General features: G+C 46.8%; 1 protein-coding gene across 1 annotated transcript; it reads right to left on the bottom strand.

Annotated features, from left to right (window-relative positions):
- Positions 1-11,398: 11,398 nt before the first annotated feature.
- LOC311434840 (antimicrobial peptide THP2-like) lies at positions 11,399-14,644 on the bottom strand. The gene is made up of 4 exons (XM_084515340.1): positions 14,591-14,644; positions 13,270-13,348; positions 12,331-12,451; positions 11,399-11,627 (listed from the first exon to the last, which is right to left on the bottom strand). Exons 2-4 carry the CDS (start codon positions 13,325-13,327, stop codon positions 11,612-11,614), a joined length of 195 nt encoding a protein of 64 aa, XP_084371466.1. The 5' UTR covers positions 13,328-13,348; positions 14,591-14,644; the 3' UTR covers positions 11,399-11,611.
- Between the last annotated feature and the right edge of the window lie 1,766 nt (positions 14,645-16,410).

A 16,410-nucleotide genomic window follows, 5' to 3' on the forward strand; every position in this document is an offset into this window, starting at 1 on the left:
TCCCCCAGGTCCTTGTCACCTTGGTTTGTCTTCTCTGCAGCAGCCCCGTGAAGACCTGCTCCGGGCATCAGCCATGAAGATCCTGTTCCTGCTCTTCCCCTTCTTCCTCCTCTTTCTCCAGGGCACTGCAGGTGAGAGGGGAAGGAGGGAGATGGGATGAGGTGTTGACCTGTGGCAGTGTGGTCCTCTGTGTCCAGGGAAGCAATGCCACTTGTTGGAGTGATGCAAAGGTTAGGAGGGACTTTTGAAAGGAAGCTTTCTGAGTGTCTTTGCAAGAGGACATGGAAGTGGGGTGCAGAAAGAGCTGAGGAAGAAAGGCCCGGCTTATTGTGTGGTCAGGATGGGGTTTGGATGCAGGCTACAAGCCTGTGTCCAGCTGCTGCTCTGCGCTTGTCTCTGGAAGAGCTCCCATCAACAAGGCAGAGGTTAGCACGGCTCTGCCCTTCAAAGGGATCTTTTTGCCTTTGGAGAGAGCCAAAGGGGGATGTTGGCTTGGTGGAATGGTTGGCACAGAAAATGGTCCCTTGTTGAAGCCTGGTGTCTCAGCTTTATTTCCCAAAACCTCCTTGTGTCGAGTCTCTCCAAGTGGCTTTTGAAGTTTTTCAAGCAGGTTGACTCCAGAACCACTTGGGGCAAGGTGTGCCAGTGCTCTGCTCTGTGTTGCAATTACCTTTACAATAGCTTCTCTGTGCACGTCTTTCTATTGCAACAGGGAATTCTGCCCTCTGCAGCATCAGAGGTGGGGTCTGTCGTCCAGGGGGCTGCCGCTTCCCTGAAAGACGTAATGGGAGATGTTCACTTATCGTTCCTTGCTGCAGCAGGTAAGGATCTGGCTGTAGAAATGGATTCCTCCTTTGTCTGTTTAAATGATTCTTATGGTACTTTTCCTGTTCCACACATACCCATTAGCATCAGAATGTGCTCCGCAGGAGAGGCCCAGAAAGGAAGGGGATTGTGGATTTGGATGTGTGGGTGCAGCCCTGTGTGGGGCTGAAGGACCCTAAGCTTAGCCAGCACCGCCCCATTCTGCTCAGCCCCACAAGGCTTGCCCAGCCTTTGCAGAGGACTCTCCCATGCTGGTAAAGGGTTAAGGTTGCCCCTTGGAGATGGTGAAGGACACGGTTCTGTTCCTCATGCTTCTGCAAAGACTCAGAGTCAGGGCTACCAGCACTAAGGAGGGCACAGTTCGAAGCCATCAGCAGTAAGGCCATGAGTTCGCCTCTGGGCATTTGACTCCTGAGTCTCAAGACTCGTTTGTCCTTGGAGAGGAGGTGAGAGAGAGTGGGAGAGAGACAAAAGGGAGAAGTTTCAAGCTGGTGCCATCCTTCTGCTTTCTCTGTACAGGACATGGGGTTGATGCCCTGAATGCTGTGAGCAGGATGTCCCCCTCACTTCTTGCTCCTGGAAACAGCTCCTGACGTCCTGTTCCATGGGCCTGCTGTGGTTTGGCCAGAGGCTGCTTTTCCCTGCTCAAATAAAGGCGTGCAGTTTGGCATTGCAGCTGGTGGGAAGCGTGAGCGTGTCCTTGTGCCAGAGGGTGGCCAGGGCTGCTGTTCCCCACCAGCACTGTGGGGACGCCAGGGCTGGCAGTCCCTGTGGGTCCAGGCTGTTTGCTGCGGGTGAGGAAGGGGAAGGTGAGCAGGAGCCCTGTGCTGGTACTGCTGAGCATGGGTGTCCCTTGTCCCAGGCAGCCACGGGCACCAACAGTACTGGCTGCAAGCAGAATTGGGCAGTGTACTTCAACCTCAGTCCCTTTCTGTGGTGGGCAGTAGTTTCTTCATTGGATGAGTGCTCAACCCATGTTTCCACGAGTGCCAAGGACTCACAGTCCTGCTGCTTGGTGCTAAAGTGATCTTGTATGCTATGGTGGTGCTGTCTCTGCCCAAGGGGATGTGGACTGTGCTCCAAGAGGATGGATCTGACTGCACATTCGTGTTTGCCCATGTATGTGTGAGCTCTGAAAATTCACCCTCAACCTTATTGGTGCTGATTTGGAGGCTTCCACCCCCCTTTCAGTGGCCTGGGTGTTCCCATGCCCTGGGGCTGCCTGTCCTCCCCTTTCTTCAATAGCCAAGGGAAATTTTCCAATGGGAATCTGGGGGCAATGTTCATGGCACCTGGGTGGGAGATACTCACCACCATCCCACAGCAGCCTGCGGGAGAGGCTGCTAACACCTCAGGATGTCTGGCCAAGGAGTACTTTTTTCTCCCCCTGCCAGAGAGGACAAGGAATCGCTTTCCTCCTCTGACAGCTTTGAGGAGGATTCCCAGGCCTTCAGCCCTGGGGCTTGTGTCATCCCACCTTGTGAAAGAGGCTGCTGTGGTTTGCTGGACACATCTTTGGACACACACACTGCATCCTTTGTCTTTGGAAACTGGCACCAAACTGCTGCCATACCACAAAAAGGAACTTAATCTACTATTTAAGAAGCTGTCCTAGCAAAACTGTGTCTTCTGGGTCTTCTGATGGACATGGCCCCTCTGCCCATCCAGAACCTGCCTAGACCCCTAATCTGCTTCACGGGTAATCTACTCACCCGCTTATACCAGGACCCTGCTGGCTCTAGCAGCTGGCACCAAAGTAACCTCAGGGCCTGCACGAGCAGCCTGACTCCAGCAGCCGGCTCTAAGTTCACTCACGCACACCCTCTAGGTCTCAGACGTAGCTCCTCACGCAGTCCTTCAGCACACACACACACATGGGAGAGGCAGTGCAAATAAGCAGACAGTTAATAAAAGATTTAATGAGGAAATATAAGATTGGACAGAGTGTGGTGATCAGGAGCAGGGTTAGGCCAGACAAGCGCATTGACTGGCCCCATTTTACACACAACCGGCCCTTTTACATGTATACACTTTTCTCCATATCCTCCCTTTGTTCCTCCTGCTCCCCCTTCCCTTGCAGACCCCATGGCTTTGCAGAGCTCTGTGGTTTCTGCACTGGAGGCCCTGGAACTTTTGAGGCCCTGGAGCATGTCCAGAGCAGGGCTATGGAGCTGGGGAAGGGCCTGGAGCACAAGTCCTGTGAGGAGCAGCTGAGGGCACTGGGGGTGTTTGGGCTGGAGAAGAGGAGGCTCAGGGCAGACCTTATTGCTCTCTGCAACTGCCTGAAAGGAAGGGGTGGGGAGCTGGGGGTCGGCCTCTTCTCACAGGTAACCAGAGATAGGACCAGAGGGAATGGCCTCAAGTTGTGCCAGGGAAGGTTCAGGTTGGAAATGAGGAGACATTTCTGCTCAGAAAGAGCAGTCAGGTGTTGGGACAGGTTGCCCAGGGAGGTGGTGGAGTCACCGTCATTGGGGGTGTTCACAGAGAGGTTGGATGTGGTGCTTGGGGAAATGGGTTAGTGGTGACATTGGTGGTAGGGGGACATTTCACAGAATCACAGAATCACAGAATTTCTAGGTTGGAAGAGACCTCAAGATCATCGAGTCCAACCTCTGACCTAACACTAACAGTCCCCACTAAACCATATCCCTAAGCTCTACATCTAAACGTCTTTTAAAGACTTCCAGGGATGGTGACTCCACCACTTCCCTGGGCAGCCTGTTCCAATGTCTAACAACCCTTTCAGTAAAGAAGTTCTTCCTAACATCCAACCTAAAACTCCCCTGGTGCAACTTAAGCCCATTCCCCCTCGTCCTGTCACCAGGCACGTGGGAGAACAGGCCAACCCCCACCTCGCTACAGCCTCCTTTGAGGTACCTATAGAGAGCGATAAGGTCGCCCCTGAGCCTCCTCTTCTCCAGGCTGAACAAGCCCAGCTCCCTCAGCTGCTCCTCGTAGGACTTGTTCTCCAGGCCCCTCACCAGCTTCGTCGCCCTTCTCTGGACCTGCTCAAGCACCTCAATGTCCTTCTTGTAGCGAGGGGCCCAAAACTGAACACAGTACTCGAGGTGCGGCCTCACCAGAGCCGAGTACAGGAGGATGATCACCTCCCTAGCCCTGCTGGTCACACTGTTTCTTATGCAAGCCAGGATGCTGTTGGCCTTCTTGGCCACCTGAGCACACTGCTGGCTCATATTCAGCCGACTATCAACCATCACTCCCAGGTCCTTCTCTGCCTGGCAGCTCTCCAACCACTCATCTCCCAGCCTGTAGCTCTGCTTGGGGTTATTGCACCCCAGGTGGAGGACCTGGCACTTGGCCTTGTTGAACTTCATGCAGTTGACCTCAGCCCATCAGTGCAGCCTATCCAGATCCTCCTGCAGAGCCTTCCTACCCTCAAGCAGATCGACACACGCACATAGCTTGGTGTCATCTGTGAACTTACTGAGGGTGCACTCGATGCCCTCGTCCAGATCATCGATGAAAATATTTAAGAGGACCGGCCCCAGCACCAAGCCCTTTGGAGCAGATGATCTTGGAGGTCTCTTCCAACCTTAATGATTCTGTGATTCTACACTCTCCCTTGCCCAGGGACCCTTGGCTCACACCTTATCAGCAATAAGGTTCAGCCTTTCTGGAAGTGGTGCCTGTAGCTCATTAGCCCACCAATTAGTGTGGCTGGGAGGGTTGTTTCTGGTGATTGCCCCTCAGCTTAGAAGTCCTCCATCAGATAACTCCGCTGGAATGAATGTTCCCACATTCTCAGCACCAGAGAGACCTAGGAATAACAAAGCATGTTCAATGGACGACCACCAAGTTGCTGCCATGCCCAGAGGCCCCGTGCTGTGAGGAGAGGCTGCGAGAGCTGGGGCTGCTGGGCCTGGAGCAGAGGAGGCTCCGGGGGAGCTCCCCCATGGCCGTCAGTACCCGCAGGGAGGTGCGGAGAGGCCGGAGCCGGGCTCTGCTCAGCGGTGCCCAGGGCCAGGCCCAGAGGCCCCGGGCCCAGCCTGGAGCCCCGGCGGCTCCCCCTGCCCCTCAGGCAGCACTGCTGGGGCCAGGGGTGCCGGAGCCCTGGCACAGGCTGTCCCATAAGGGGCCAGGGGCTGCTCCTGGGAGAGCTCCCGGAGCCCAGAGCTGTGGGGCTGGGCACCCTGTTTAGGGGGAGGGCTGCTGTAGCAGAAAGGAACCTCCAGAGGTTTCTCCCAACCTCAACCGCAACTGTAACCAACTGCCTCCCTTTCTTATTATCCCTTGTTGCATTGGAAAAGGCCTTGATGATTACCCATGGAGGAACTGACACTCCCCTCTGTACACCCTTACAGTTATTCTGCCTCTATGACTTGGCATCTCTGTGGTGTGCAAAGAGAAAAGACCCAGAGACCAACATCTCCCACCAAAACTCCCAAAAGGTATACCCTTGGACTCAGGAGACCAGAAAAGCTCTTCCAAACACCTTGAGAGGCAATCACTGAGTTGAACATGCAGCACAGCTCCCTCCTTCCGTGCAAGGACTGCCACTTGTCCCATGGTGTGGCTGCAGAAGCCATGGCATCAGTGGTTTATTCACCAGGAATGGGCTAGGAACAGATGCAGATGGATGGGGTTGATCAGTTTACTGACCTTATCACATATCCTGGTGTAACTCTCTATTTGAATAGTAACTAGACAGAAAGTTTGGCACGTCAGGTGCACAGACATCTTGTCACAGATGAAAGTGTTCTTGCAATGCCTGCAGGTGAGAGGATTTTCAATAGTCTGCATGTTCTTGCACATCACATACAAGCTGATGTGTTTAAGCAGATGGAAGGAGGCAAAGAAGGATTTTTTTCTTCTGGGATCAGACTGCTGCTTGCTGTCTGCACCAACCAATTGCTTTGTACATCCTGAAAAAAATTCAACAAACCACTACAGCCCATGTGTCTGCTGTGCACCGGAGTGTCACAAGAGGTGTTGCATGAGGATAACGGTGAAGATTGCTGTTGCAATGTTGATTGCCCCCAGCAGGCACCTTAGCAGTAGGGAGGGATGAGGAACGATCCCACCATGCCCACGGTTTAACTGGCTGATTGGCCAAGGACAGAGGCAGCAGCAGAAAAAAGCCCAACTCCCATCTGGTATAAAACCAGGGGGTCTGGGACAAAGCAGTACTCCTTGGATGCACGTAATTCCTGTTGAACCAAACCCATCATCAGGTAAGTAATTCCAGGGCCTCTTTCAGGAAAGATGCCATTCAGCCTCTCTGTGCAAATCCATCTTCCTGGAAGCATCTAAATTGCAAACTGTTGGAAGAATCTGTGAATATAAATGAGAACTGGTGGAGGCTGGGAAGGAAAATAAACAGTCATATGAGTATTGGAGCCCAGAGCATGTGGAAGCTGGAGCTGGGGTTTCCTAACTGAAAGGGAGACTGGTAAGGTGCCTTGATGCTGGAGGAGACACCCAACACCTTCTGTTCTGGAACAGGGACTTTACTGGAAAAAGTCCAGGTAGCAAAATATATTTTCCATCCTTTCAGGCTTCAGTCAGCTCAAAAGGTTGAATTGTGTTACTGTTTCGGTCATCAAGAATTTCCTGCCTTCTTGCTCCTCCCTGGGGCTCGGCTGCAGAGAGCAATAGCAGTAAATATGAGGCTGGGGAGTCTTCTTATTGCTGAGAAACCTGGGAATGAACATGAGTTGAAGTTTTGCAGTCCCTAACTGAGCTGGGATGACCTTCCTGAGCCTGGGGAAGCAGAGGTGATAGGGCGGGGTGGTTTCAGTGGCCAGCTTTGGACTGCTTGAGGTGTATAGCACCAACTAGCCATTCATATAGCGTGGCATCTCCAGGTGCAAACTTTTCTCTGAGTTCCAGAGCCTGTTTTTTTATTGACCTAACTACAGGAATTGCATTGACAATTGATACAAGCATCTCCTGATGTGCAAACCATCTCTGCTTTGGCATTTGATTAAGAAGAGACAGAAGTGAGAGAAGAAATGCACTAGTGGTACTTCTGACCTGCTGACTGTGCTAGAAAGTGTATCTTGTGTCACCCCTTGATTCTGTATTGCAGGAAAATTGTTTAATTCTGCTCAGGAGACAAACATGCCCTGTGAAAGTCCTGAGGGACTATAGATATTAAAAGTTATTTTTCTTTCCTTATAATCTGAGTTTCAGTAGATTCTGTTTTGAATAAAATATCATCAATTAAACATGTCTTCTAGTCTGTGTTTTGGGGAAAACACCAGGAAGAACTGTGAGGAATCGTAGAATCACAGAATGGGTTGGAAGGGACCTTAAAGATCTTCTAATTCCAAGCCCCCTTCTCCATGCCCTTTCTTAGTTGCCTTGGTGTCTCCCCTCTGCAGCTCTGTGAAGACCTGGGACAGGCGCAAACCATGCGGATCCTGTACCTGCTCTTCCCTTTCATCCTCCTCTTGGTCCAAGGTGCTGCAGGTGAGAAGAGGGCAGTTGGGGTGAGATGTGAACTCGCATGAATGGGGTTCTCTGTGTCCTTGGGAAGTGATTTGCCAGAGATGGGTAAAGATTAGGAGGGGATGGTTCTGATGAATGGCTGGGATTTGGGGTTTGGTGCTTTGTGCACATGGTTGGCTGAGATCCATGGGCAGTATCAGCCCCTCTAGAGCCACACACAATTTTTATAGGTATCTCATGCTCATTTTCTTTAACTTTTGCTCTGTGCAGGATCCTCCTTGGCTCCGCGAAACAAGGAGCAATGTCATCGAGAAAAGGGCTTCTGTGGATTTCTGAAGTGCTCTTTCCCCTTTATTATCTCAGGAAAATGTTCAAGATTTTTCTTTTGCTGCAAAAAGTAAGCTTTGGGATTGGAGATGAAGTTGGGCTGCAACTGTGATAGCAGAAATAGCTGCTGTTGTGTTTAAGCCCCAAGCCTATACACACTCCAGGGCAGAAGCCAGGGGAGGTGGAAGGATCTAGGAAAGGAGAAGGTGCCCTGTGAGGAGCAGGAGGAACCATAGGACAGACAGCACCTTCCCCATTCCCCTCAGCTCCATGGGGCTGCCTGACCTGGGGGCTTTCAGAAAGAAATGAAAGAAAAGAATGAAGGCTGTCCAATTGGTAGCATGATGCACAGGACCTGATGTCTCTGCAAATCCTTGTAAACAAGGTTGCAAACGAGCCATCTGCCATACAAACTGATTATCTCCATTGGGATTAGTCTTGAAACGTCATTGCCATTGTTATCCAGAAGTGATACGCACTGGGAGATTAAAAAAAAAAGACGGGAAACAAAAAAGCAGGTGACTTCAAAGTGTGTTTTCTTTCTGCAGACTGTTCAGTTGAACAGCTGGACTTTCAAAGCAGGATGTCCCCCTTGCTTCTCACTCCTGGAAATGGCTCCTGATGTCCTCTCCCCTTCCCATCCCTGCAGTCTGTGTGGGGCTGAAGGACCCTAAGCTTAGCCAGCACCTCCCCATTCTGCTCAGCCCCACAAGGCTTGCCCAGCCTTTGCAGAGGACTCTACCTTGCTGGCAAAGGGTTATGGTTGCCCCTTGGGGATGGTGAAGGACACAGTCCTGTTCTTGATGCTTCTGCAAAGACTCAGAGTCAGGGCAACCAGCACTAAGGAGGGCACAGTTTGAAGCCATCAGCAGTAAGGCCATGAGTTCGCCTCTGGGCATTTGACTCTTGAGTCTCAAGACTTGTTTGTCCTTGGAGAGAAGGTAGGAGAGAGACAAAAGGAAGAAGTTTCAAGGAGGTGATAAGCTTTCTGCTTTCTCTGTACAGGATATGGGGTTGATGCCCTGAATGCTGTGAGCAGGATGTCCCCCTCGCTTCTCACTCCTGGAAACAGCTCCTGACATCCTGTTCCAAGGGCCTGCTGTGGTTTGGCCAGAGGCTGCTTTTCCCCGCTCGAATAAAGACGTGCAGTTTGGCATTGCAGCTGGTGGGAAGCGTGAGCGTGTCCTTGTGCCAGAGGATGCCCAGGGCTGCTGTTCCCCACCAGCGCTGTGGGGACGCCGGGGCTGGCAGTCCCTGTGGGGCCAGGCTGTTTGCTGCGGGTGAGGAAGGGGAGGGTGAGCGGGAGCCCTGTGCTGGTGCTGCTGGGCACGGGTGTCCCCATGCTTCTCTCAACCCATCCTTCTCTCAACCCCACATCCCTTCCGGAGAGGTCTGATCCTCCAGGCAGCCCACAAGGTGTCCTTTATTGTTCTTGGAGGGAATATCATACAATCATAGAATCTTAGAATGGCTGGGGTTGAAAGGGACCTTAAAGATCAGCCAGATCCAACCCCCTGCCATAGACAGGGACACCACACACTCAATCAGGTTGCTCACAGCCTCACCTAACCTGGCCTCAAACACCTCCAGGGATGGGGCATCCACAACCTCTCTGGGCAACCTGTGCCAGTGCCTCACCACCCCCTGAGTGAAGGATTTCCTCCTCACCCTTAATGTAAATCTCCTGTCAAGCAAGGGACGAAGCAAAGGGCTCAAGCTTAAAAGAATTTCTCCAGTGGTGTTTGAGACGGTCCTGCTTATCACAGCTGCTTCTCATGCAGCAGTGTGATTCAATGCCAGGTAGCAGCTCCATGTGAATCCTGGCTTTGAAAACAGCCAGCTGAACCTCATAAAGGGTTGAGATCATTACCTGCATTTTTCCTGAGATGGCAATCCTGCACTTGGGGGCACCAGGGTTTGGGACTTTCCCTAGGAGGGACTTTCAGTCTCGTCAGGACGGGAAACAACTGCATCTATATGTTGTTCTTAATGATATGTCTGCATTCCTACCACACTCAAAAAGCAGACTTGTGTCAAGATGGAGGTTGAGGCTTGAAAAGTCACCAAAAAGAAGTTTCTGCTTGAATTGAACTTAAGGGAAACCTTGACAGCTAGTGCCTGGCTGCCCACCAACTTCCCCTGTGTTGTGAAATAACCACAATTCTTGTCCTTCATGTTCATGGTGTGTGCTTCGTCCACAGACCTAACCGCAGAAGGTTACCTTGTGGAGTGGTGCTGCTCGAGGGAATGTAAGCATTTAAATAAGCATTATTCTGCTTATCTGCTGGTTAAATAGTAAAAACTGTTTTTTGTTTGTTTGTTTTTAGTTAGATAATTCTTTTCCACTCTTGCATTTCCCAGCAAAACTTATGAGTTATCCTGAAATCACCCTGATACTTTTAGACACAGTTTCATGGCTTTCTCTCTGTTCCGGCATCTTTTCTCTATGTTAATTCAGAGTGCTGGGCTTGCTTTCATCCCCAGGGCTGCTATGTTTTACTCTTTTCTCTTAATTATGTCATGAGCTGGCACTGTGTGCTCACAGCACACCACACCACCCACCCCTGGGCTGCAGCAGTGTGGCCAGCAGGGCGACGGAGGGGATTCTCCCCCTCTGCTCTGCTCTCATGGAATATTTTATTTTATTTTATTTTATTTTATTTTATTTTATTTTATTTTATTTTATTTTATTTTATTTTATTTTATTTTATTTTATTTTATTTTATTTTATTTTATTTTATGATATTTTATGATATTTTTTGAGGGGTGTTGCTTCTTTTCACTTCCCATACTTGCTTCCTAGCATGTGTCGCAAGGCCAATGGGGAAAAAGGAGAAAGGAATCCTTGTCCTATTTAAGAGTTGCCCTAGTCACCATGCTACCCGAATTTGGCATGACAGCCCCAGCCTTTGGCTACAATACAGAAATGATGGGGAAAAAATCCAAACAGGATATGAGTTTTTATATCACTACATAAGAAATTATACCACAGAGGATTAGAAGTCGGATGGGACGCCTGAGGATATGATTGTTCCCACCTAAGAAGTGCAAAGAAAGTCATGGGACATATAAGTGCTGTGATTTTGGCACACAAACAAAATCATCTCCCAAGCAGCGTGTCAGAAATGTGTGTATCCCAACTGAGAACTGGAGGCAGCGTGTCATGGGGTGGCAGAGGAAATAATGAAGAGAGACAGGAAAAAGCTATAACTTTCCAGCTATTGGCTTTTATGCATCTTCTCAGAGGGCCAGGTGAAAAATAAAAGGCAAAACTTACACCTTTTGCTGTGAAAATGCAAGACAAACAACTTCTGGAGAGCGAAGAAGTGTCTGAACCTGTTGTATTATTAAATAAAAAATAAAAAAATAGCCCTACATCTTTCTAGGGATGCTCACAGGCAGCTTCCAGCAGCCACAGCACTGAGTCCCATGTGCTGACGTTTTAATACATGATGGATGTCTCTTGTTGTTTTTTTTTTTAGTTATTTCTATTCCTCTTTCCCAAAAGAAAAGAAAGGGTTTCTGCATGTTTTTGTTGGTTTTGTTTTGCTTTATTTTGTTTGTTTTGAAGAATTTTGGCTTCTGAGTACCTTCCCACAAAGGGAAGCTGAGTTCTTCCAGCCAGTTTCTCTCTCTACTTAAGGCTAAAGAATTCAGTCTGTCCGTCTGGCCCTTGACAGCTACATTCCTCAGAAAAAAATACAAAAAATAATAATAAAAAAAATAAGGAGCAGTTGGCATACTGTAAATTGCTAACCTTTGGGGTTTGTGTATCAAAACCCAGGTACAGTTGTCACCCTCAGCCCATGCAACAGACACCCACGTTTCAGCAATGTGAATGCTACGCAATGGCAATTTATTCAAAAGGAGGCAAGGCAATGCAGAATACCTTTGGATTTGCTCTATATCATAAAGCTTTTTGCATTAAAAACAAGAGGTGCTCGAGACATTGTTGTAGCAGGATCCACTGGTTGTAGCAGGAAGGGGATTCAGAGAAAGTTCCTGGAAGAAATTTTCATAGCTCTTGAATGAACAGTCCACAAAGTTTCTATACATCCCATGGCCTGCACAAAGAGAGAAAAAAAAATGTATTTGCATTCCTTCCTTACTTAATCGCAGTCCGTGCATATTTTCCTCCTGGGTATATACATTCCCAAATACCTAATGCCAGGTGCAAGTCAGGCTGGGGCAGCCTTGTGCTCTCACACCTGTGAGTGGGAGCGGTGCTTTCCTATTGCTCCAGGAAAAGCAGGGAATTAAATTACTGTCCCTTGATATTGGGGTGAACACGTTCATTCCCGAGTGAAAAAAGAATATGTTATCTTTTGTCTGAGATTTTCTTTTTATGACATAGTTGCATTTTTTTCTGCACACATCTGATAACACTCAGATCTCTGTTCACCCTGCAGTAAAACTGAATTCCTATTTGTTCCCCAAGCACCACAACAACCCAGCTCTGAAAATATTAAACCCTGATATTTTGCTCCATCATAGGAGCTATAAAGGGGTCAAAGCAAGCTGGGGCAGCACGTGGTTGACATCTCTGACTATACTTTGCCCTTCTTGCTGAGGCACATCATGGAGCACATCTCAGGAGAAAGAGCACCACAGAGCTCTGTTAGAAACCTACTTCAAGACCAGACGGTCCTCATGACATATTATTTTTTTTCTTATGTCCGATCTGAACATTCAATGGCACTTTGGGGTTAAAGACATGGGCAACATGTTTGTCTGCTTTGGATGAACCTCACTGGACGTCAAACTCACGATTTGCAGCAGGAGCGGAACCCAAAGCAGCTTCCAACTCTGGTCAGGTGGAAGGGACATCTTCCGAAGTGGCAGGAGCCTTTCCTACACAGAAACATGTCCCGCTGGGGCAAAGACAATCCTGCAACAACAAGAACAAAGTTACTTCCCTCCAATTCTGCAGGGCAGGGCGAATGCAGTCTTGGTGCCAGCAGGACTTCCCATTCTTTGAGCTGCTTTCACCAATAACTGCCCTTAAGGACAGATGCCCAGATTTGGCTGTGTGGAAAGGACAGGTAAGAGCTCTCAAAGCAGATTTACAAATCCTTCCCCATGTCCTTCTATGTGTCCATTTTTACATGGACTCTTCTGCATTCCAGTGACAGCATTTTAAGGAAGGAGGTCATACTGACAAATGCCTATGTGGCATTGCTGAACACTCAGGGGTAGGTCTCCCACAGTCCCAACCCTGTAACTTGGTCATGGAGGCAGAAATTCCAGCATTAAAGCACAGGCTGGGAAAGACACAGACCTCCTGGCTCCTTGTCCTTTGCCTTAGGGAACAGAGACATGCCTCAGAGGCTTCACTACTGGTTCCTATCCAAAAATAGATGGCCAGTCTTCATTTTTGCCCACATATGCACCACTTTGTTGTTCAAAAACCATGGCCAGCACAGAATATCAAGTGTCTAACTCCAGAACATTTAGCACAAACATTTTAGGAAGACACCAGCAAGAAGGAATTGTTATTGTTGTTTTTGTCAGCAATCATCATTTCTCAAACCTGGAAAGAGTTTTCAGAGGGGATGTGGACAGCACAGGCACGAAGCTGAGTATTTGATTAACTCCTGTTGGGTTTCTAGTAATTTTAACTAATAGTGCTTAAAATGCACCAGGAAGCTTGCTTCAGGTGCACAAAAATCCCTTCCTAGCATCCTTTTTTTTCCTTTTTCATCTTACCTGGAGAAACCTGGAGCACCAGGAAAAGGAGAGAGAAGAGCAGGTAAAGGATCCTCATGGCTGCAGATCTGCTGAGCCACTATAAGGAAGAGGACCGAGAAAGGTGTGACAGACAGCCCTCAAACCTACTGTCCTCTGAACTGCACAAACATTGTATTAATCAAAATGGCACTTATATTACCTTTTCTTCAAACTTTCAAACATACCCAGTAATATCTATGTGGCCTCAAGTCTCCTGTGTGAGCATTTCTGGGAAAAGGAAAGATGTGTGGGGCAACATGCTTTTGGGATATGTGATTATTTAATTATTATAATTCAGATTTCCTCTCAAATTTTGCAAATAGTCCTTAGCCAAAATGCAGACGTGACCTTAGGTTTGGTTAAATGTTTTATCTAATAAATAAACAACGCTGAGCAGAAAGAGGTGATCCCACAGACAAGCTTAAAAATTACAAGAATCACAGAATCACAGAATCTTCTAGGTTGGAAGAGACCTCAAGGAGAAACATTCATTTTGCAACTTTAAAACTTATCAAGAAATAGCAGCTAAAAGCTATTTGCTCAAAATCACCAGTTTTATTCTAGAATGACTGAAACTTTAAAAAAACAAACATGCAAAGATTTCATTAAAACAGTCAATGATTAATGTAACCAATATTTGTAAAATGGGATAAGTTAGCCTAGAAGGGGCTTCTGGATAGGAAGGAGGTATTTAATCATATATCTTGGCATTCTGATCCAGCACAAATTATTTTCTCTTAAGCAAGGCAGGGAAATGAGGTTGTGACAGAATATTGTATTTCTGCAAACAGAATGGCAGAGAGTAGCCCACAGGGGATTTGCAATTAGTATCAGAAGTCCACTCCAAATTCTGAATATTTGAAAATATCAGGAGAAATAAATAAAGTTAACTTAATTCTGAAAATGAAATAAAGTCCTTAAAATAGATACTGAATATATTCTGGTTTGTGCCTAAGCGGTCAGCAACTTCTCTGGCCCGCAGAACTCTTTAAAACAACTTGACCTAGACCCATTTTTTCCTAGAAGTTAATAAGCAGAGTATCTTTATTAAAGCCTAGTAGATATTAGCTCACATTTGAACTGCTTACTCAACCTGTGTAACTGTGTAGATTAACATTTTTAGTAACTTAAAAATTTAGGTTAATAAATTTAGGTTAATAAAGCAGAGTTTTGTTTGTAAAAACAAACAAACAAGCAAACAAACAAAAACAAACAAAAACAAACACAACAACAAAGCAAAAAAAAAACACATAACAACAGAAGATATTAAAAGAAAGACTGAAAAGAACTGAGAACTTACCAGGTACTAGATGACCCCAAAGGCCAAACAAAAGCTCTTCTTGGTCCCTTCCCTCCACGGGGCTTTAGTTGTGGGATGAAAGCCTCTTTTATAACATATCTGCTATAGGTAGTGACGATTGCTTTTTCTTTCCACCAAGTGTACATCGAGCCAATCAAAATGGGACTCATCTTTTTGGTGACTTCTAATCCAACCAGAAACGAGTTGCTTCTCACTTCCCAGTCAAAAAGCAGGGTTTGCATCTGAGCCTGCTGACGATTTGCTCCTGGAAAATCCCAGGTTCTGCATGCAACACTTCTTGTGACACTCCGGTTTGTGTAAGATGCGTTAAACCACAGTGGTATGTGTCAAACATCTTGGGACATATGTCGAACCATTCCTAGTTGGGAGCAACAGAAGGCACTGCAATACAGAGCATCTGTGTGCTCTCCCCGTTAGTTTATTTTCTGTTCCACAAATACAGAATATAAGAACATAGAGCCTTTGGGAATAGTCTAGCTGCAATCACATACAATAACCAAAATATATCTTGGATTTGTATAGTGCCTAATTGTGTTTATTCCTTTGTTTCCACATCTTCATTTATATATATATATATTTAAGTTCCTAACATCTGTCTTGCTTGTTTATTCACAGGTGAACACTGACATTCCTAGAGAAGCAGCCACAGTGAAGTTTTCATTTGCATTAGTATAGTTTTGAAGTAATACCCTGATGGTCCTCTGTGATATTATGCTGGGTCAGGTTGCACAGTGGTTTTCATGCAAGCAAATTATATTCCCTAGGAGGAAAGCGAACAAGATGTTTTACTTTAAAGGTACTCCAAAGGTACTCTAAAGGTACTGCAGTGCCTAGTGTGGGCTACACCACCAGCAGGTCCTATAGTGTGCATCCAATATTTCTTTCTCTTTTAAACCTGGAAAATTTGTACTGGGGGATCAGCACTATGAGGAGAGGCTGAGGGACCCATCTGTGTTCAGCTTGGAGAAAAAGTTAAAGGGGAATCTAATTTTTTTCATAACTACCTAATGGTAGCTATGGAGAAGATGGAGCCACACTCTTATCTGAGGTTCACAGTGAGGAGAGGTAACAGACACAAATTGTATCTGGGGAAATTCCAGTTAGATGTAAAGTTAAAAACCTGTCAAAATGAGGATTGTCAAATACTTGAATGCGGTCCCAGCAAATTTATAGTATCGTGTTACCTGTGGATATTCAAACTCAATTAGGCAAGGCCATAAGCAATCCTGTCAATCTTTGAAATTGGCCCTGTTCTGAAAGTGCAGCTGGGCCTCCAAGCACCCATTCAAATTTACTTTCATTTATTGTTCTATTCAAAAGCAAAATCCAATCCAAACTCAATCTGTCAATCCATACAACAGACTTGAGGAGCATCAGCCATTTCTAAGGTGTGTGGATCGTTTCCTATTTACTAATCTTCCACCACACCAAGTCACTTGTTGACTTTGGTGTACCCAGCAGCTATCTAAAGACACCAATACTAAATATTTTTTCATATCATATTTCAATTTGCACCTCCATTCAGTCAACAAAACATTGTTTATGTATCATTTTAATATGACACCTGCATTATATCATAATAGGTTATGATACATTTGCTATTTTCAATGACAGGTATATCTAATAGACCAAAATCCATCTGCAAATGGCACTATGGATGATAGATCCTTTATTCTCAAAACTGAAATATTTAACTTATTATTGAGTCCTCAGTTTAGTTATGAATATGGTCATTTTTTCAATACTTTGATATCTATTTTTTAAGTGTACATAAATACACATATGTGCATAGAGATACA

This window comes from Aythya ferina (genome assembly GCF_964211825.1).
Source record: "Aythya ferina genome assembly, chromosome: 3".
In the NCBI taxonomy this organism is placed as follows: domain Eukaryota; kingdom Metazoa; phylum Chordata; class Aves; order Anseriformes; family Anatidae; genus Aythya; species Aythya ferina.